At 35.1% G+C, this 18,038-nt stretch overlaps 1 protein-coding gene across 4 annotated transcripts; it reads right to left on the reverse strand.

Annotated features, from left to right (window-relative positions):
- Nucleotides 1-1,433: 1,433 nt before the first annotated feature.
- On the reverse strand, nucleotides 1,434-6,876 carry LOC114401248 (mediator of DNA damage checkpoint protein 1-like). 4 transcript variants are annotated; one of them, XM_028363716.1, is made up of 6 exons: nucleotides 3,963-6,874; nucleotides 3,690-3,791; nucleotides 3,401-3,539; nucleotides 2,841-2,932; nucleotides 2,648-2,678; nucleotides 1,434-1,919 (listed from the first exon to the last, which is right to left on the reverse strand). In XM_028363716.1, exons 1-6 carry the CDS (start codon nucleotides 6,723-6,725, stop codon nucleotides 1,876-1,878), a joined length of 3,171 nt encoding a protein of 1,056 aa, XP_028219517.1. In that variant the 5' UTR covers nucleotides 6,726-6,874; the 3' UTR covers nucleotides 1,434-1,875. The 4 variants fall into 4 exon arrangements, with proteins under 4 accessions (XP_028219517.1, XP_028219516.1, XP_028219515.1 ...); XM_028363715.1 differs by having other exon boundaries at nucleotides 1,434-1,922; XM_028363714.1 differs by having other exon boundaries at nucleotides 1,434-1,935.
- Between the last annotated feature and the right edge of the window lie 11,162 nt (nucleotides 6,877-18,038).

Raw genomic sequence — 18,038 nt, forward strand, 5'->3', positions numbered from 1 at the left:
GAGGGGAAGAGAATTTTGAGGAAGGAAACAAAGGTTGAAATCTCTCAAAATTTAATGGGTGATAATATCCACGAAGGAAGAACGTTACCGTGTTATACCGATGCATTGCATGTGCACGTGCATGTTTCACTAGTTAATTCTAGCCAAGGAGAAATACCATGGTGTATGGTGTGCACTTTAATCTGGTAATAGTAATAATTAGAACCAGGTTTATGTAGTATATACAGATTTTCGTTCATTTTATACTAGCTTATGATTTAAGAAAATATTTTCCAATATATTTTTTAAACTACTAATACTTGTATTTTGTTAAAGTAAAACAGTATTGAAACAACTTTTTTTTATTGAAATTTTCACATTTTGCCAAAAAAAAATAATCTAAATGTTATAAAACGTTTAAAAAATTTAAATTGAAAAACATAGTTTTCTTTAAAAAAGAAAGAAAGAAAGAAAAGGGCGTGTTGGAATCAACTTTTATTTTTATTTTATCATATAAAATGAAAATCAAATTTATTTTTCTCAGTTAACAAATCATATAAGAGAAAATTTAAGCATATAAAGATAATAAACTTATATATTTTTCTAATACCATGATATTAAAAAAAACTGTTATAGTTATAGGAATAATCTAAAGTTATTGGAAAATGAAAATAAAAAGTGCTAATTACAAGATCTAGATTGTATGCCAGTCATCAAGTTTTTAATTACTCCCTGCCTGTATTGATACTTTGTTGATTCATGAAATAACATAGGATAAAATATGTTTTGGGTTATTGTAAAATTTAAAATACATTAATTTTATTTTTATAAATTTTTTCATATTAATTTGATCTTTTTAAAAATAAAACATATTTTTATTAGTTTTTAATGATATTTCTACTAGACAGTTTTTGAACATGACAGAGGGATTTAATTATTTTATCTCTCTATCTTTTCAAACACACTTAAAAGATACCAAAACATACTAAAATCCACTATTACTTCATCTTCTTCCCTAATCTTGATAGCAAGTCCAAGAAAATCATCTAAGTAACAAAAAATTATAATTTTTTGAAGTGTTTAACCACTAAAAATTGTTTAATTCATCTCGAAGAATTTTAACTGCCACGAATTGTTTAATTCATTTATAATCAAATTACCCATAAATTTATTAGTCATATTAGATTATCATCTACTAAAATTACCAATAAAAACCAGTAAAATATATTTTATTTTTATATAAACCAAATTAATAAAAAAATTATAAGAACAGAATCAATATTTTTCAAATTTTACGGAAACCTTAACCATATTTAATCCTGTAATAAAAGTTTTTTATTTTTGTTAAAAATATCATATTTAGGCCCAGAACATTTTCAGTAATTCCATGCGGTCAATTATTGCCGAATTATTACTTCCCAGAATTTTGACCGCCTACCTTAAAAATAATGATAAAAAAAATCGTAAATAAAGTTCATACATCATTACTCAGGCAATCCATTCTATATTCCGAGGGACTGCAACCAAATTGTCTCAACTATTATCATCAACTGAATTCAGAAATTTGGGGGCCAATTCCCGTGTTGAACTTACTACTCCACTATCTTAATTCTAACTTCTGCAAGGAGTAGACTGAGGCATTATCCCAACTAGTCCCCACGTAGAAAAGAAATACAAAATGGATTCAAAAACCCAACAAGGTCTGAAATAATATTACCGTTTATGTTACATAAGAGAACTTGAAATAAAATAAAAAAAAAATTGGGCACCATGCTACCAGACATGATATAAAATCATCAAAACTTAGGCCGCTAAGGAACCGAGATCCAGAACTATATACATGAGCACGAGTACTTGTGTAAATTGACTTGGAGTGATCCGAAAGACCATCCCTGCTCACATATTAAACCTCGGCAAGAGCTCTCTTCGAGCTTCCACTGCTGCTACAAGATGGAACTAGAGTTGTCAGACATAATAATTATGATTAGCCTTTCATGCTTACTTGTAAATAGATTATTCAGGATTGAAAGAAAGAGACGCCGTGAATCAGTTGTATGAAATTACATCCGAAGCAGAGAATTATGAAATTGGAATTTATTTTCCTTTTCTGCACAAGAGGCAGCAGTTTCTGAGAGAGAACTTATACACCATGTTTCAACATGTGTCTAAAGTCCAAAAACTTAAAATTCATGAACAAGTCTCCTTCATTCGTCTGTCAATGGACTAAACCTTGAACAAAAAATATATCACAGCAACTAAGAACATTTGCACTTGCACTGATGACAGATCACAAGTTGTTAGATAAACACAAGCAAGGCAGATGTATTATCCATTTCCACCTAAATCTTTTCCCGGGTATTCAATAACTAACAGGTTATTACTTCTTAATAACATCCATAAAGATGCTTATTTTGCAAAAATGATGCAATGTACATCCCATTTGGAAGGCTCAAGCACAACCCAAAAATATGAACCACTAAACTTAACTAAATCAATTATCAATTTCAAGATGTTTCACGACCTAAAAAATAGATATATATATATATCTTAATAAGGTTATGAAACTCCAGTGTATTTGAGAACATAATAGATATACACGATATACAAATAATATCCTAAACAACAACAAAAAAGGAAATTAAATCTAGTTTCTTGTTGAAAGACTTACTTCTATTGATAGCCCCATTGACTGCAAGCACCTAAGGAATACAAATTGTATGAAAAGATTAGGCTTAGCATAACTGGGAAAAAGCTAGGATAACGAATCAAAAGTATCAATACATATACAAAGGTTCCAGGAAAAAATAAAAACCAATGTGACAATTCTTTAAAATCAAAATAATAGAAAGAAAAAAAAACACCTTTGGATCAATTCCATGACCATTTTGAGGACAGTTATAGCTGAAGTGTCCATGTCCATAACAGAGTAAGCACTTAGCAAACCTTCCTCCCCCTGCATCACCAATGAAACAATTTTGAATCATAAGATAGCAGATGAAAGAAAGTAAAGTGAAGCCAGTTACGCTACAGATTTGTGAAGAGATAGAACGTATGGGCAAGTAGATTCCAAGTCCAAAGATATAATGAATATTCCCTAGTTGTGTTATGCCAAATTTCAAACATCTTCAATAAGGTATCTAAGAGAATGGCTAAAAATCTGAGCCAATGGAGCAAAATAAAAATAGTTGTCCCTAGGATAAGACCTCACCAATCACCTATAATGATATGTACCATGTTTATTTAGGCAAGCTGGTATGTTTACGACTAATAAGATTAGTAACCCCATGCATTGCTGTTATGTGAATTTCAATCAAAAACTGCAAAATTAACAATTCCATGCTTCATACAGTTTTGACACAATTCTCATTAAAAAAATTAAAAATACAACCATTTCATAAAAAGCTTTAAAATTTTAGCATACCTGCTTGAGACACATCGCATTTTCCAAGGGAATGTCCAATTTCCCCACAAAAGAAGCAAACTTCCTCATCCATGGAAAGACATTTCAGCCGCTGGCATTGTTGGAATCTATGACCAGGCTGTCGGCATGCCCGGCATCTCTGGACACACCAAGTTACAATTTATATACTACAATGAGCTAACTCTAATCATATTAATTCCAAACAGAGGAAAAACATTCTTTAGGAACTGCAGGCTAGAGAAACATAGAATACACTGCAGAAACTAAATTAGTAAATCCCATTACATACCAAGGAACTTTCACCATGATGTTTAAAGGGGGATTTAGTCACTCTGAGAGTGTCAGTAATCTGAACCAGGGTTTTACCAGCTGGCTCAACATTGCATCTGCCCTGGAAATACCAAATTACCATTTATACACTACTATGGGAAAATTCAATTTGTATCAATCTCAAAAAAACAGAAAAACACTGTTTCTTAGGAACCGCTAATGATTTTTAAAGATCACAGCAACATATAATACAACCACTAAAAATAATAAATCTATGAATCTTGCTACATACCATAGAATTTTCAGTTGTGGATCCTTCAGTTTTTTGAACTGGGGTTTCTGCAATTCGATCAGCATTGTGTTTCTCAGATTCTAACCCTTCATTTTTTGCACTGTTCCTTTTCTTCTTCCTCTTTTTCTTGGTCATCGGTTCAGGGTCTACTGGGGTTGCTGGGTCTACTGGAGGAGTTTGGCTTGCTGGAATTGTTGGGTCTATTGAGGGTTCTGCTATAGGATGTATAGATCTTTGAACTGGGGTTCCAGGTGGCTTGTCATCATGTTCATCAGGTTCTGCTCCTTTGCTTATAAGGGCACTTCTCTTTCTCATTTTCTTCCTCATCTTCTGACCTTGATCTATTGGGGGAGCTGGGACTGGGATTGTTGGGTCTATTGAGGTTGTTACTGTAGGATATGCAAATTTTTGAACTAGGGTTTCAGGTGGCTTGACACCGTGTTCATTGGTTTCTGTCCCTTCAATTATGATCACAATCCTCTTTTTCTTCTTCCTCTTTTTCTTGGTCATCTGCTGACCTTGGTCTATTGGGGTTTCTGTGTCAACAGGGGGAGATGGGCCCACTGGGTCGATTGAGGGTGCATCTGTATGGTATATAGATTTCTGAACAGGGGCCTCAGGCGGAGCAGCTTCAGGCAGCTTGTAGTGTTCATTGAGTTCTGCCGCTTCACTTTCAAGCTTACTCTTCCTTTTCTTCTTTTTCTTTGACATCTCCTGTTCAGGGCCTGTTGAGATTGCAAGGCAAGGGTCCATTGGAATTGCTGGGTCTATTGGGGATGCTTCTATAAGGCATGTAGATGTCTGAATTGAGATTTCTGGCAGCTCTGTAGAAGTTGTCTTCTTCCTTTGCTTCTTCTTTATCTTCTTCATCGTCAGTTCTAGGTCTATTGGGGTTGCTGGATCCACCAGGATTGTTTGGTCCATCAAGGATGCTGGTTGTAGGCTTATTGGGGTTGCTTGGTCTTGTTGGACCTGGTCTGGGGCCTGGTTGAGGGTTATGTCCATATGCAATGGGCTCCCTTGGTTCTCCACCTCTTCTGAGCATATTATTATTGTTTCTTTTTCTCTCTTGCTTTTTTGTTTTCTTCTTCTCTGATCAATTGGAGTTGCTGGATCACCCGGAGGCTCTGCACATGGCGCAGAGCAAGGTTGAGGTTGAGGGGGTTGAGCACGTGCATCAGGGTTTTGGACAGGTTCTACCTCTTTTTTCTTTTCTGAGTTTGTTGGAGCTGGCAGGTCTATTGGGGATGCTAATTTAGGTTTAGAACATGCCTGATCCTCAACCTTAGCTTCAGTTGGTTCTGCCCTTTTGTTCACTTGTGAATTATTAGGGATTGCTATGTCAGATGGGAGTGCCAATTTAGGTTTAGGGCACACTGCAGAGTTCTCAGCATTAGCTTCTGCCCCTTTTTTCATCTTCATTTTCAGTTCTGAGTCTGAGTAGCATTGTTGAGGGTGATGTGTATTATTGGACTCCTTTGATTTTGGTTCAGGTTCAGCCCCCTGGGACTTAAGCACATTCTTCTTTTTCCGGAGAGTGTCTTTCAGGGGCATTGAATCAGGTCCAGGGCATTCTTCATTTATTCCAAAGACCGCAGTTTCATTAGCTTCACCTTGTTGTGCTCCTTCTTCCTTCATAACATTGGGTTCCACACCTATCATGATTGAAGGGTCGCATGTCTGAAGTTGCTGTTGTGCACCTTGCACATCCTTCTTCTTGTTTTTCTTGGGGGTTGGGGCATGGATCTGTCTAGTTGTTTCAGCTGGCAGGTCTGAACCTTGTTGTGCCCCTTCTTCCTTCATAACATCAGGTTCCACACCAGTCAGGATTGAAGGATCACATGTCTGAACTTGCTCTGCACCTTCAACATTCTTCTTCTTCTTCTTCCGGGGGGTTGGATTAGGGTTCTGCCTAGATGTTTCAGCATTTTCTTCTTGTGGAAAAATTGGGATTGGTTTGTCCAGTAAGGGTTTTGGGCATAAACCCTCATTCCCATCAGCATCACCTTGTTTTGTTGCTTCTTCCTTCATAACATCAGGTTCGGCACTTGTCGGGATTGAAGGGTCGCATGTGTGAAGTTGCTGTTGTGCGACTTGCACATCCTTATTCTTGTTTTTCTTGGGGGTTGGAACAGGGTCATGTGTAGTTGTTTCAGCTGTTTCTGAAATTTGTTGTGCCCCTACTTCCTTGGTAACATCAGGTTCCACATCTATTAGGATTGAAGGATCACACGTCAGATGTTGCTCTGCACCTTGCACATTCTTCTTCTTCTTCTTTTTCTGGGGGATTGGGTTAGGGTTCTGTGTAGATGTTTTAGCATTTCCCTCTTGTGGAACAATTGGGATTGGTGTGTCCAACAAGGGCTTAGGGCATAAACCCCCATTCCCATTAGCATCACCTTGTTGTGATCCTCCTTCTTTCGTAACATCAGGTACCGCACCAATCGCAATTGAAGGATCACAAGTCAGAAGTTGCTCTGCATCTTGCACATTCTTATTCTTCTTCTTCTTCTTTTTCTTGGGGGTTGGGTTAGAATTCTCTGTGGTGGTTTCAGCATTTTCCTTTTGTGCAACAATTGGGATAACCGAGTCTACTAAGGATTTAGGGCATACCTCAACCTGGGGCTGCTCGTTTGATTCCTCGATTTTCTTCTTTCTCTTTCTCTTTCTCTTCTTCTTCTCACTGTCGTGTACGAGGGAAACGAGTGTTTGAGGGTTGTCCTCCTCTCTGCGCTTCTTCGCATCGGAGAACTCGCTCTGCATATTGCAATGGCCACAGGCCAAAACTTAACAACCCATGCGGCAAAGCTCCTTAGCTAATGCAACGGACAGAAATTAGGGTTTAACACGAGGTTTGAGGGTGTTTTTTTTTTTTTTTTGTCCAAGGTATCCTCGGCTTCAGTCAAAGACTAATCTATCATAAGTCAGAAATTAAACTTATGATTATATGTTTCAGGATAATATTATTTGCTAATTATGTCATGATATATGTTAATCGTTGAGGGGTTTGAGTTGTTTGACATTTTTTTTTTCACTACTCTCGTTCAAGATAAATGGATTTTTTTTTCTAAAATGAATCTAGGCACTTTTTTTGCGCAATGAATTTAAGGACTTTGATTGTATATATTAATTTTATGATTACAGGACATTTGCTTGAAAAAATAAAGGATTACACGACTCTCTTTTTGTACATAGGATTTCAAGACATTGAATATATGAAAGTTTTTACTGCAATTATATTTTGAAGTACTTTTTTATAAAAAAAAAAACTTGATATTTGGAAGTTTGAAGTACTTAAAATCAATATTATTAGTTAAATTAAAACAATCTTTATGTTCCCAAAAAATTAAAACAATCTCTCATCAGCTAATATACATGTTCTGTACTCGGTAGTACATTTATTAGACTTTTTTAAAAAGTCAACTGATTTTTTTTTTTTAAGCACCAACTGAAATTTTATTAAAAACAAAAAAGTGAGTAGATATTTTATTAGAATACAAACCTATGAAAACAAATGTAACTTGATTTGGAATTAATAAAAATTTATTTTTTGGGAAAAACAATTGAAAATTATTAATTTGAAAGATAATTGAATTTATTAGTTTTATACATCTGTTTTTTTATAATATATCTGTTTAACATTGATTTATTTGTTATGCTTTTCTCGTATCAAGAAAAAAAAACAATACTTTTTAATAATGAAATTACATCATGAATTAATCTAATTTATTATGGAAATGTTTAAAATAAAGTAAAATGAAAATAAATACTTTATTTCTCTAAAAAAATATTTCATTTAGTTCTTACATAGTCTGAAATAGAAAGAAAAAAAACATGAAGTTATTTAAAATACAACTTGCTTACACAAATTTAACTCTGGTGATCGTTTTATGTTGGAATAGATTCTCGATAAATTTAGTACTCTAATTATCGTTTTAGGTTAATTTTTCACCGAAGCTCAATTATTCTTTTAACTAAAAACATAAAAACTCATCAAGTTTAGTTCATGAATTAATATAAAAAATTTATGGGTCAATGGTAATTTCATTTTAATTTTGTCCAACAAATAACAGCACATTTATCATTTTTTTTCATTTTTGGTCATTGCACTTGTCCTCTTCTAATTTAGTAAAACAAAATTAACAGTTTTATAGTGAAACAAAAATCATTATTTTGAATTAAAAAACAGTTTTGCTGTGAATGTGGTGCTTACATGCCTACACGGATGTACCCTTGCTTTTTTAGTCCTACTATTCTATTTTTTAATTTTACTCTAAAATTTTTACTAGTGGAGCAACCAATGCATTCCAAATAAGAAATCACAAAATTAAATAGTTCTATAAAAATCAGGTTATTAGTGAACAATAATGCACCGAAAGACATGGATCAATTACGTAATAATGTGAATGCTAGGTCGTTGCCCGGAAGCAACGCGCTGTATGGCTCGAGTACAGTGTCAAAAGAGCAAGGGCCGCTGCATCGCCGCCCGGATGTAGTGAAAAGTAAGCAAGGGTTCCCACATTTTCGTGAACGGGTGTGGGTAAAGAAGCTAGTTCATGACAGGAGGATTCGCTTTGGTACATGGAATATAGACACACTTACTGGAAAATCTACGGAAATAGTAGATGTTATGGTGAGGAGGAAGATCAATTTTCTGTGCCTACAAGAAACTAAGTGGACAGGTGAAAAAGCGAAAGAATTAGACAACTCGGGATTTAAGCTGTGGTATACGGGAAAAATCAGATCAAGAAATGGGGTAGGGATTATTGTGGACAAGGAGTGGAAGAAGGATGTCGTGGATGTAAGAAGAGTAGGAGATCGTATCATAGCCTTAAAATTGGTAGTGGGACAGGACACCTTTAATGTTATTAGTGGGTACGCACCTCAGGTTGGGTTAGCAGAACACTTTAAGGTAAAATTTTGGGAGGATCTAGAAGGGGTACTTCAGGATATACCCCAAGGAGAGAAAGTTTTCCTAGGAGGGGATCTCAATGGACATGTAGGTAGCGTGGCTAGAGGTTTTGAGGGGGTGCATGGGGGTTTTGGCCTAGGGGAGATGAATGGGGAGGGTAAATCCATCTTGGAGTTTTCGGAGGCTTTGGATCTTTCTATAGCCAATACATGGTTTAAGAAAAGAGAGGAACATCTTATCACTTACAAAAGTGGAGGGACATGTTCTCAGATAGATTTCTTCCTTATCAGGAAGTCTGATAGGAAGTATTGCTTGAACTGTAAAGTTATCCCGGGAGAGAGCTTGACTACCCAACATAGAGTTTTGGTTATGGATGTAAGAATTAGAGATAGGGCAAAGAGAAGAAGTCCTATGGTAGCACCAAGGATCAAATGGTGGCACTTGAAGGGTGAGAAACAAGGAATCTTCCAACAAAAGATATGGGAGGGATGGTGTGGACAATCACAAGGAAGTGCAAATGATCTGTGGAACAAGATGTCCCAAGAGATTATTAAAGTGGCTAAAGAGACATTGGGTGAATCTAGAGGTTTTGGACCTAGGGGTAAAGAATCGTGGTGGTGGAATGAAAGTGTTCAGAGCAAAGTTAGAGTAAAAAAGGAGTGTTTCAAGGAGTGGTCTAGGTGTAGAAATTCTGAAACTTGGGATAAGTATAAGATAGCTAGAAATGAAACCAAAAAGGCGGTGAGTGAGGCAAGAGCCCAAGCTTTTGACGGACTATACCAAGCTCTAGGAACCAGGGACGGAGAAAGATCTATATATAGGCTTGCTAAGGGTAGAGAGAGGAAGACTAGAGATTTGGATCAAGTAAAGTGTGTTAAGGATGAAGAAGACAAAGTCTTAGTGCATGAAAAAGATATCAAGGAAAGGTGGAAGGCGTATTTCCACAACTTATTTAATGATGGATATGGATATGACTCTAGCAGTCTAGACACAAGAGAAGAGGACCGGAACTATAAGTACTATCGTCGGATTCAGAAACAGGAAGTAAAGGAAGCGTTGAAAAGAATGAGTAACGGTAAGGCGGTGGGGCCAGACAACATACCTATTGAAGTGTGGAAAACTCTTGGAGATAGAGGTCTTGAGTGGCTCACCAAACTCTTTAATGAAATTATGAGGTCAAAACGCATGCCGGAGGAATGGAGGAGAAGCACGTTAGTGCCAATCTATAAGAACAAGGGGGATATACAAAATTGTGCAAATTATAGGGGAATCAAGCTCATGAGTCATACCATGAAATTATGGGAAAGAGTGATCGAACGGAGATTAAGAAAGGAGACTCAAGTTACTGAGAATCAATTTGGTTTCATGCCGGGAAGGTCGACCATGGAAGCGATTTATTTATTACGGCGGGTGATGGAGTAATATCGCATGGACCAACAAGACTTGCACTTGATTTTTATTGATTTGGAGAAAGCGTATGATAGAGTGCCTAGAGAGATTTTGTGGAAAGCTCTAGAGAAGAAATGGGTTAGGGTTGCATATATTCGAGCTATCCAAGATATGTATGATAGGGTATCGACTAGTGTTAGGACACAGGGTGGAGAGTCAAACGATTTTCCCATCACAATTGGTTTGCATCAAGGGTCAACCCTTAGCCCCTACCTTTTTACCTTAATTCTGGATGTCCTCACGGAACAAATACAAGAGATAGCGCCGAGATGCATGCTTTTTGCAGATGACATAGTCCTCCTTGGAGAGTCGAGGGAGGAGTTGAATGAGAGGTTGGAAACTTGGAAACGAGCTTTAGAAACACATGGCTTTCGCCTAAGTAGAAGCAAATCGGAGTATATGGAATGTAAGTTCAACAAAAGAAGGAGGGTTTCTAACTCAGAGGTGAAAATAGGAGACCATATTATCCCTCAAGTCACACGGTTTAAATATCTTGAGTCTGTAATACAGGATGATGGAGAAATTGAAGGGGATGTGAATCATCGCATTCAAGCAGGATGGATGAAATGGAGAAAAGCATCGAGGGTGTTATGTGACGCAAAGGTACCGATCAAGCTAAAGGGAAAGTTTTATCGGACTGCGGTAAGACCGGCGATTTTGTACGGAACAGAATGTTGGGCGGTCAAGAGCCAACATGAGAATAAAGTAGGTGTAGGGGAGATGAGGATGTTGCGGTGGATGTGTGGTAAGACTCGACAGGATAAAATTAGAAACGAAGCTATTAGAGAGAGGGTTGGAGTAGCGCCTATTGTAGAGAAGATGGTGGAAAATAGACTTAGGTGGTTTGGGCATGTAGAGAGAAGACCGGTAGACTCTGTAGTGAGGAGAGTAGACCAGATGGAGAGAAGGCAAACAATTCGAGGCAGAGGAAGACCCAAAAAGACTATAAGAGAGGTTATCAAAAAGGATCTCGAACTTAATGATTTGAATAGAAGTATGGTACTTGATAAAACATTATGGCGGAAGTTGATCCATGTAGCCGACCCCACCTAGTGGGATAAGGCGTTGTTGTTGTTGTTGTTGTAATGCACCGAAAGACGATCAACAAAGTAAAGATAAATAATAAACTAGTACTTGTACCAAAAAATAGTTACATTTTCAGTTGCCTTTTACAAATCACTGTAGAATTTATGATCAGCAATGAGAGGCGATAGTCCTAGTTTTCATGTCAATTCACCAAATTTTTAGGCAACCCAAGACTTTGCAGGAGCGATGACATTCATTCTGGAAGGGAATCAGGGGTCTACCATAGCCTTGTGGATAGAACAGGAAAGAAAATGGTGAGTGGAAACAAATATCCACACAATACATTATGAGGTAACTATCCTTAGTTAAAAGTTCACAACTTTAGGACCCTCTTTCTTCTTTGGTTTTACATGGTCTTCTGTTGACTTTGCTGGCTTTTTCTTGTCTCCACTATGTATGTCATCTGTCATGAAGTCATCCTCAATATCATCCCCGCTGACAAATTTGGTAACCTGACCCATAGGCCTCTCTTCAATTCTCATCCCTGAAAGAAAGAATATTTATCAACCATATTTGATTTAAGCACCCTTCTTCCACGTGACTAAGATTTCTTAGCAATCCAATCATCAGAAGAAATCAAAGCTGAATGCCATTAAATTCGAGACATACAGAAAGTGCTCAGGCTGACCACACAAATCACTCCAAAAATTTGAGTTCATTTTCAATTTCTTCGATGAACAAATTGTTTTTATAAATAAACTTCAACCCACTGCCAGACATCTAATAGTCGCACATATTACTACCCCTTTGTTACAACAATGTCTCTTCATGGGTGAAATCTCAAACAAGGATTGCAACTAAGACACTGATTACTTTTAATAAGAAAATTGCACAGTTAATTAGATCAAATAAATGAAGATCAATATCCAATAAAATGAAGGAGGCCAGACTGTCCATGTCCTCATGACAATCAAGTTTCAAGCCTATCACAACTGACAATCATTTCCCCTAATATTCTATATAAAAGAATAGATTTTAACATTTGTGATGACTGATGTGCAACCAAGCAAAGTCATACAGTTTACCACCAACAAACTTTTGTAATCTAAAACTCAGATATGAAGAGAACAGTTATCCAGTTTGGTTAGCCACTTCATGATACCCCAGGCCTAAATGGTATCTATTTTAGAACCAAAATAATAGTGCACTTTCACTAACCGCAATTAGTTGACCTTACAGTCAGAAATTATTAATATTGTATATTGAATCAACTGCAGCTAAATAGAAGCAAAACAGGACTAGCAGTATCAACCATTTTTAGAGAAGTTAATAATTGAAACATGGATGCCCAGCATATTAAAAAAAATGTAGCACTTGATATCAAAACCAGTAATATAGAAGTAGAAAATCCATTCAGCTTCTTCCGAAAAAACTTACATCCATCAGCAGGCCTGTTAGCAGCAACAGATCCACTCTTCCCTTTGTCAGGGCAATCCTTTGCCAAATGTGTCACACCACCACATATTTTACAGCAACCACCCTAGTATAAATAAATAGTTGTATCAGATTAGACACACCCAACAGGGAAAAAGTTTTGTTGATTCAACTAATATAATTATATATTTTACAAGGTACGGCACTAAAGGAAATAAAAATACCTTTGGATAAATGCCATGAGTATTTTGAGGACAGTTTTTACTCAAGTGTCCACGTTGATTACAGACAAAGCACTCAGCAAACTTTGTCCCTCCTGCATCAGCAATGAAACACTTTATATCATTAGAAAATATACTAAAGAACCCATAAGCACTCTATCAAAATCAAAATTGAGAAGATGATATTTTATTCAAGGAAGACCATAAAATTCCCAACCATTAGGAGGTGTATTTACAACTGTATATATAGTAGAGAAGCCAGTAATTACACAGTAGTAAAAAAAAGTAACCAGTTAACATAAAAACTAATAAATGACACAAAGAAAATGCAGAATAAGAGACAATAATGATATGTGCCCGTGTGTTCTTCCTCTGTCTAAAGAGAAAACAACCAAGAATTATTACTAGACTTTTAGAACCTTGACTAAGGAGCACTGAAGAACTCTAATTTATTTATACTTTACTAAACCTAAATCCCATGATTTGCCAGAAAACTGCATGCATTTCATTCACAAAAGAGGAGCTAATCTAAGCAGCTGCGAAGATATACAGTTACATACTAAGCAACTAGACCACAGATTCTTTGCAGAATGTATGGCGATAAAAGGAGCACTGAAGCAATCTAATTTTTTATACTTCACTAAAGCTAAATCCCATGTTTTGCCAGAAAACTGGAAGCATTTCATCCACAAAAAGGAGCTAATCTAACCAGCTGCAAAGATATACAGTTACACACTAAGCAACAAGATCCCCTTTTCTTTGCAGAATGTATAGCCATAAAAGCCAGTTTTAATATAATGATTGAATTTTACTAGGGGACCAAAACAAAAAATCCATTTCTCCTAATAATTATACAGAAAAAGTTCATGGCTTGCTTAGTTTGAGAAAACACTCTATGTTGTTATTTCCAGCTTCAACAAATAATTACAAAAAAAATAACAACTTATTTTCATTTTATTTCTTTTTATAAAATAGTGAAACAACAAAATCATGTTTTTACTATTTCCTATCCAAATATGTGATAACAGGAAACAAATAGTAAACAAAGTGACATTTTGTAATTATTTGTGAAAATAAGAAATTAAAACAGAAGACATTTTTTTTAAACCAAGCAGGTATAAGTGAATTCCTATTATCAGGTGAGAGCAAACATTAGCAGAAATCTTTATCTTCTATTTTACATTATACACATCTATTTTTGAAAATTACATTGAACATTTGACAGAAATTTCTTCAGTAGTTCAAGTTAATATAAGAACATAAATGCTTAAGCCTTAAACACATTCTCACCTAAATTTTTAAGAATAAACATGTGACTCTCAATACGGAACTTTAAAATCCAAGTAAGTCATTATCCTGAAGCTCAGGGCAAGGTACATAAATGATAATATCCAAATCACACTTGCCTGGAAGAATGGCTAAAAGTTACTATACAGTGAGCTTTTATTGCAAATACTTTATGTTTTAAAACCCATCAAGCTTTCTGAGAAAGACAAAATGTTTCATTGCATAATCATGTTATCAGTGTGCATGTACAAACAGTAAAAATTTGCCGTTACAGATATCATATAATCTGTGAAACAGGTCTACAGATTAAATCACATCATCATTTTAATTGTAAGGTATATTTAACGAACAACTTATCTCTTCTTGACAAGTCTTACACAAGTAGAGTCAAAGACAAAGATAATGAAATTTTATAACTTGTCGTATATACCATTATCTATCCATCTAGTTCCCATTTGGAAGACCTTATTTACAGCCTATTTGAACTTATGACACAAGCACTTGTGCAAGTGTTTGAAAGAGCTTATGCAAACAGCTTTTGATATGTCCATAAGTTGTTTTCAGCTTATTTCAATAAGTTTTCTTAAGATAGCTTATGAAAACAACTTACCACTTATATAGAAAGTGTCTGTCCCTATTTCCCCTTCTACTAAAAAAATAACTTATGTGCAAGTACTTCCGTTATAAGTACTTATTCAATAAGACCTTGAGTGCATGTTTGGTTTGCAGTATGAAATGTCGTGGCTTGTGTTCCAATGTGAATCCAACGGATAAAAGCAAAATGAACGTAAAAAAACAAGGGTCCTGATCCGTTGGCAAAATTATTTTTGCCTCAAACGTAATTTTGCAACTGCACACCAAACATGCTCGTTGTTTATTCAAACAGCACCCTAGTGTAAAGTAACAAGCACTAGAAGAGGACAACCAGAAATCTGTACAAAACTGGTTCGCATAGATTTCAAATTTCAATTGAAATCTCTAAAACTAACAATGTTAAAGCTATATCATACCTTACTTATCAGGTTTTCACAATTTCAGATATAAAAAGTACATATTGATTAACAAACCTTCTTGTAGAGGGTGAGGACATTGTGTGAGAGAGTGACCATTTTCCCCACAGTTATAGCAATACATGGCATCCTTGGCGCCATCTAGCACCTCAGGGCAGTTCTTAGCTCTATGACCGCGCCGTCGACACCGCAAACATATCTACAAAAACCCACAAAATATCATTGCCAATCATGTTAATTGATGTTCACGAAAATGAAGGCATGATGATAAGGTGAACATACGGAGTGGGGAATGAATAGAAGACCTTGTTTTTTTCCCATTCTGCTTTTTCGGGGCAGAGCTTGGCGATGTGGTCCATGGCCTTGCAGATGAAGCAGCTCTCGCCGGGCTTCATGCCGGGGACTCTGAGAGGGTGTCTTTTTCTGGAGCCGGGCTTGGGCTCGGGCCTTTTGCGCTTGAAAGCGCTGTTTTTCTTCTTCTTTTTCTTCTTCTCGGGGTCTTTGGGGGGTGTGGGCTCGGGCTTCGGAAAGAGCTCAGGGTGTTCCGCTTTGTATCGCTTTCGAGCAAGTCGCTGCCTTTGGCTAACCATCTCTAACCTCAGACCAAGCTGCTGCTGCTGCTGCTGTCACTCTGCAATGCTTGCGGCGACGCAAATCCAAAGGGTTTTCTTTTTCCTATTTTTTCATTTATTTATTTATTTGCTTATTGCTTACCTAGTCTAGCAGATAAATTTAATTTAATTGGAATATAGCAGTAGTATACTCTCGTTATGAAGATTTTTAACACTATATAATCATCCAATTACATAAATTTATTATTATTATTTCACTAATTAATTATGTTGTTTGTAATTAATTTCCAAGCCGAGACTTTGCTTGATTTTATTTCTTTATGGTTCAAAACCAGGGTCCAATTCTTATGTTAATCAAACAATTTTTTTTTAAAGCCCAATCTTTGGTTTTTTTTAGCTTTTATGCGTAGGCTTATACTATTTACACTTCCCAATTTAAGAAATACACATCATTTTATTTTTTTCATATTTTTGTATATATTTACCTAATTACCCTTCTCTTTTATTTTATTTTTTGTTCAAATAATCCTTGTTTCATCGAATCCCTTTATTATTTTGTAGATTTTATTACCCTTTATTCATTTGCATCATCTCTTCTAAAATGTGGTTCCTTTTTGTTTGAATTCCTTATTTGTGGAACTCCTTTGTTCTTCCACAAACATTATTAATTCTTCAACACCCTCTCTTTTGTAAATGTAGTTTGTTGAATCTCTTTTATTCTTCGAAAATATTGTGTGTCTTTTAATTTATGATACTTTTTTAACGTTATGAATCATGAATCATGCATGAATGCTAGATTAGACATTGATGCATATGAAGAAGAAGGGGAAAAATAAAGTTCAAATGAAATTAAAAGAAGTACCAAAAAGTAAGTGCTGAAATTTACTTTCTAAAAGTGATGCACGAAATGAACAAAAGCAACACAATAACACACCTTCAGATAAAGATTTGTTATAGTTGTACATCTTAGGCACTAAGGAAAATAAGGTCAATGCAATCGAGATAAGACATGAATAAGGAATGTATCCTAGTAGAGGCTTCCTACAGGATAAATATATGAACGAATCAAATACACACACAAATAAGAATAAATAATAGGTTGTCTTGGTATGCAATTATATGATTGAAAATGACTTTAAAGATCAACTTTTAATTTGGGATCAAATTTGATAGTCCAGGCTTTATATTTTATCAAGCAAGCTTGAGTTAGCTCAACTAGATCGATTAATTTTTTTCTCATCTAGTTTAATCCTTTGATGGATTAACACAAATTATAAAGTATTTGATTGAATATAGTTACCACAAAAGTAAGGATAAATTCAGTTAAACGTGTGTCTTTATCTTGAAAGACAATAAACGTTGTTAATTTACTTTTCGAGAAAACCATTTAAAACAACAGGCAAGGTAATTAAGCAAATAAGAATTCATTGTGCATGTGATTTAATTTGAACATAATATTGGTCCTTCTACTTTGTAAGTATGCATATTTTGAAAATTCATCTTGAATCAAACATGAAAACTAAGAAGTATTTCAATTTTGAGTTACGAGTTCGATCATATAAAATCTGGTATCCAGTGGTCTATTTACTTTAGCTTTTATTTTAAGTTTTTTACTTTTTAATTACAAATGTTAAATTGCTTCTAATATGTTTCCTATTTTCAGATATTTGGAAAGGAAACATTGAAAACAACTATTTTTTTAGTTTATCCTTTTTATTGTATAAATCTTTGAACACATAAAACAAAATAAAAATAAGATGACAATTTTATAATTAAACATGAAAACTACAAATTCATCTTAAATCAAACATGGAAACTAAAAGGTATTTCAATTTTGAGTTACGGGTTCATATGAAATCTGGTATCTAATGGGTCTATTTACTTTAGCTTTTATTTTATGTTTTCACTTTTTAATTTCAAATGTCTCGTTGCTTTTAATGTGTTTCCTATTTTCAGATATTTGTAAAGGAAACATTGAAAACAACAACAACTTTTTTAGTTTTTCCTTTTTATTGAGCAAATATTTGAAAACAGTAAACAAAATATAAATAAGATGACAATTTTATAATTAAAACGTGAAAATAGAAGTATACATGTCATAATATTTGTCTCTTTCATTGATTCATTATTAAATGAAGATGGGAGGGAGGAAAGGTTACTTTTGG

Source organism: Glycine soja, chromosome 20 (assembly GCF_004193775.1).
Source record: "Glycine soja cultivar W05 chromosome 20, ASM419377v2, whole genome shotgun sequence".
Lineage (NCBI taxonomy): Eukaryota > Viridiplantae > Streptophyta > Magnoliopsida > Fabales > Fabaceae > Glycine > Glycine soja.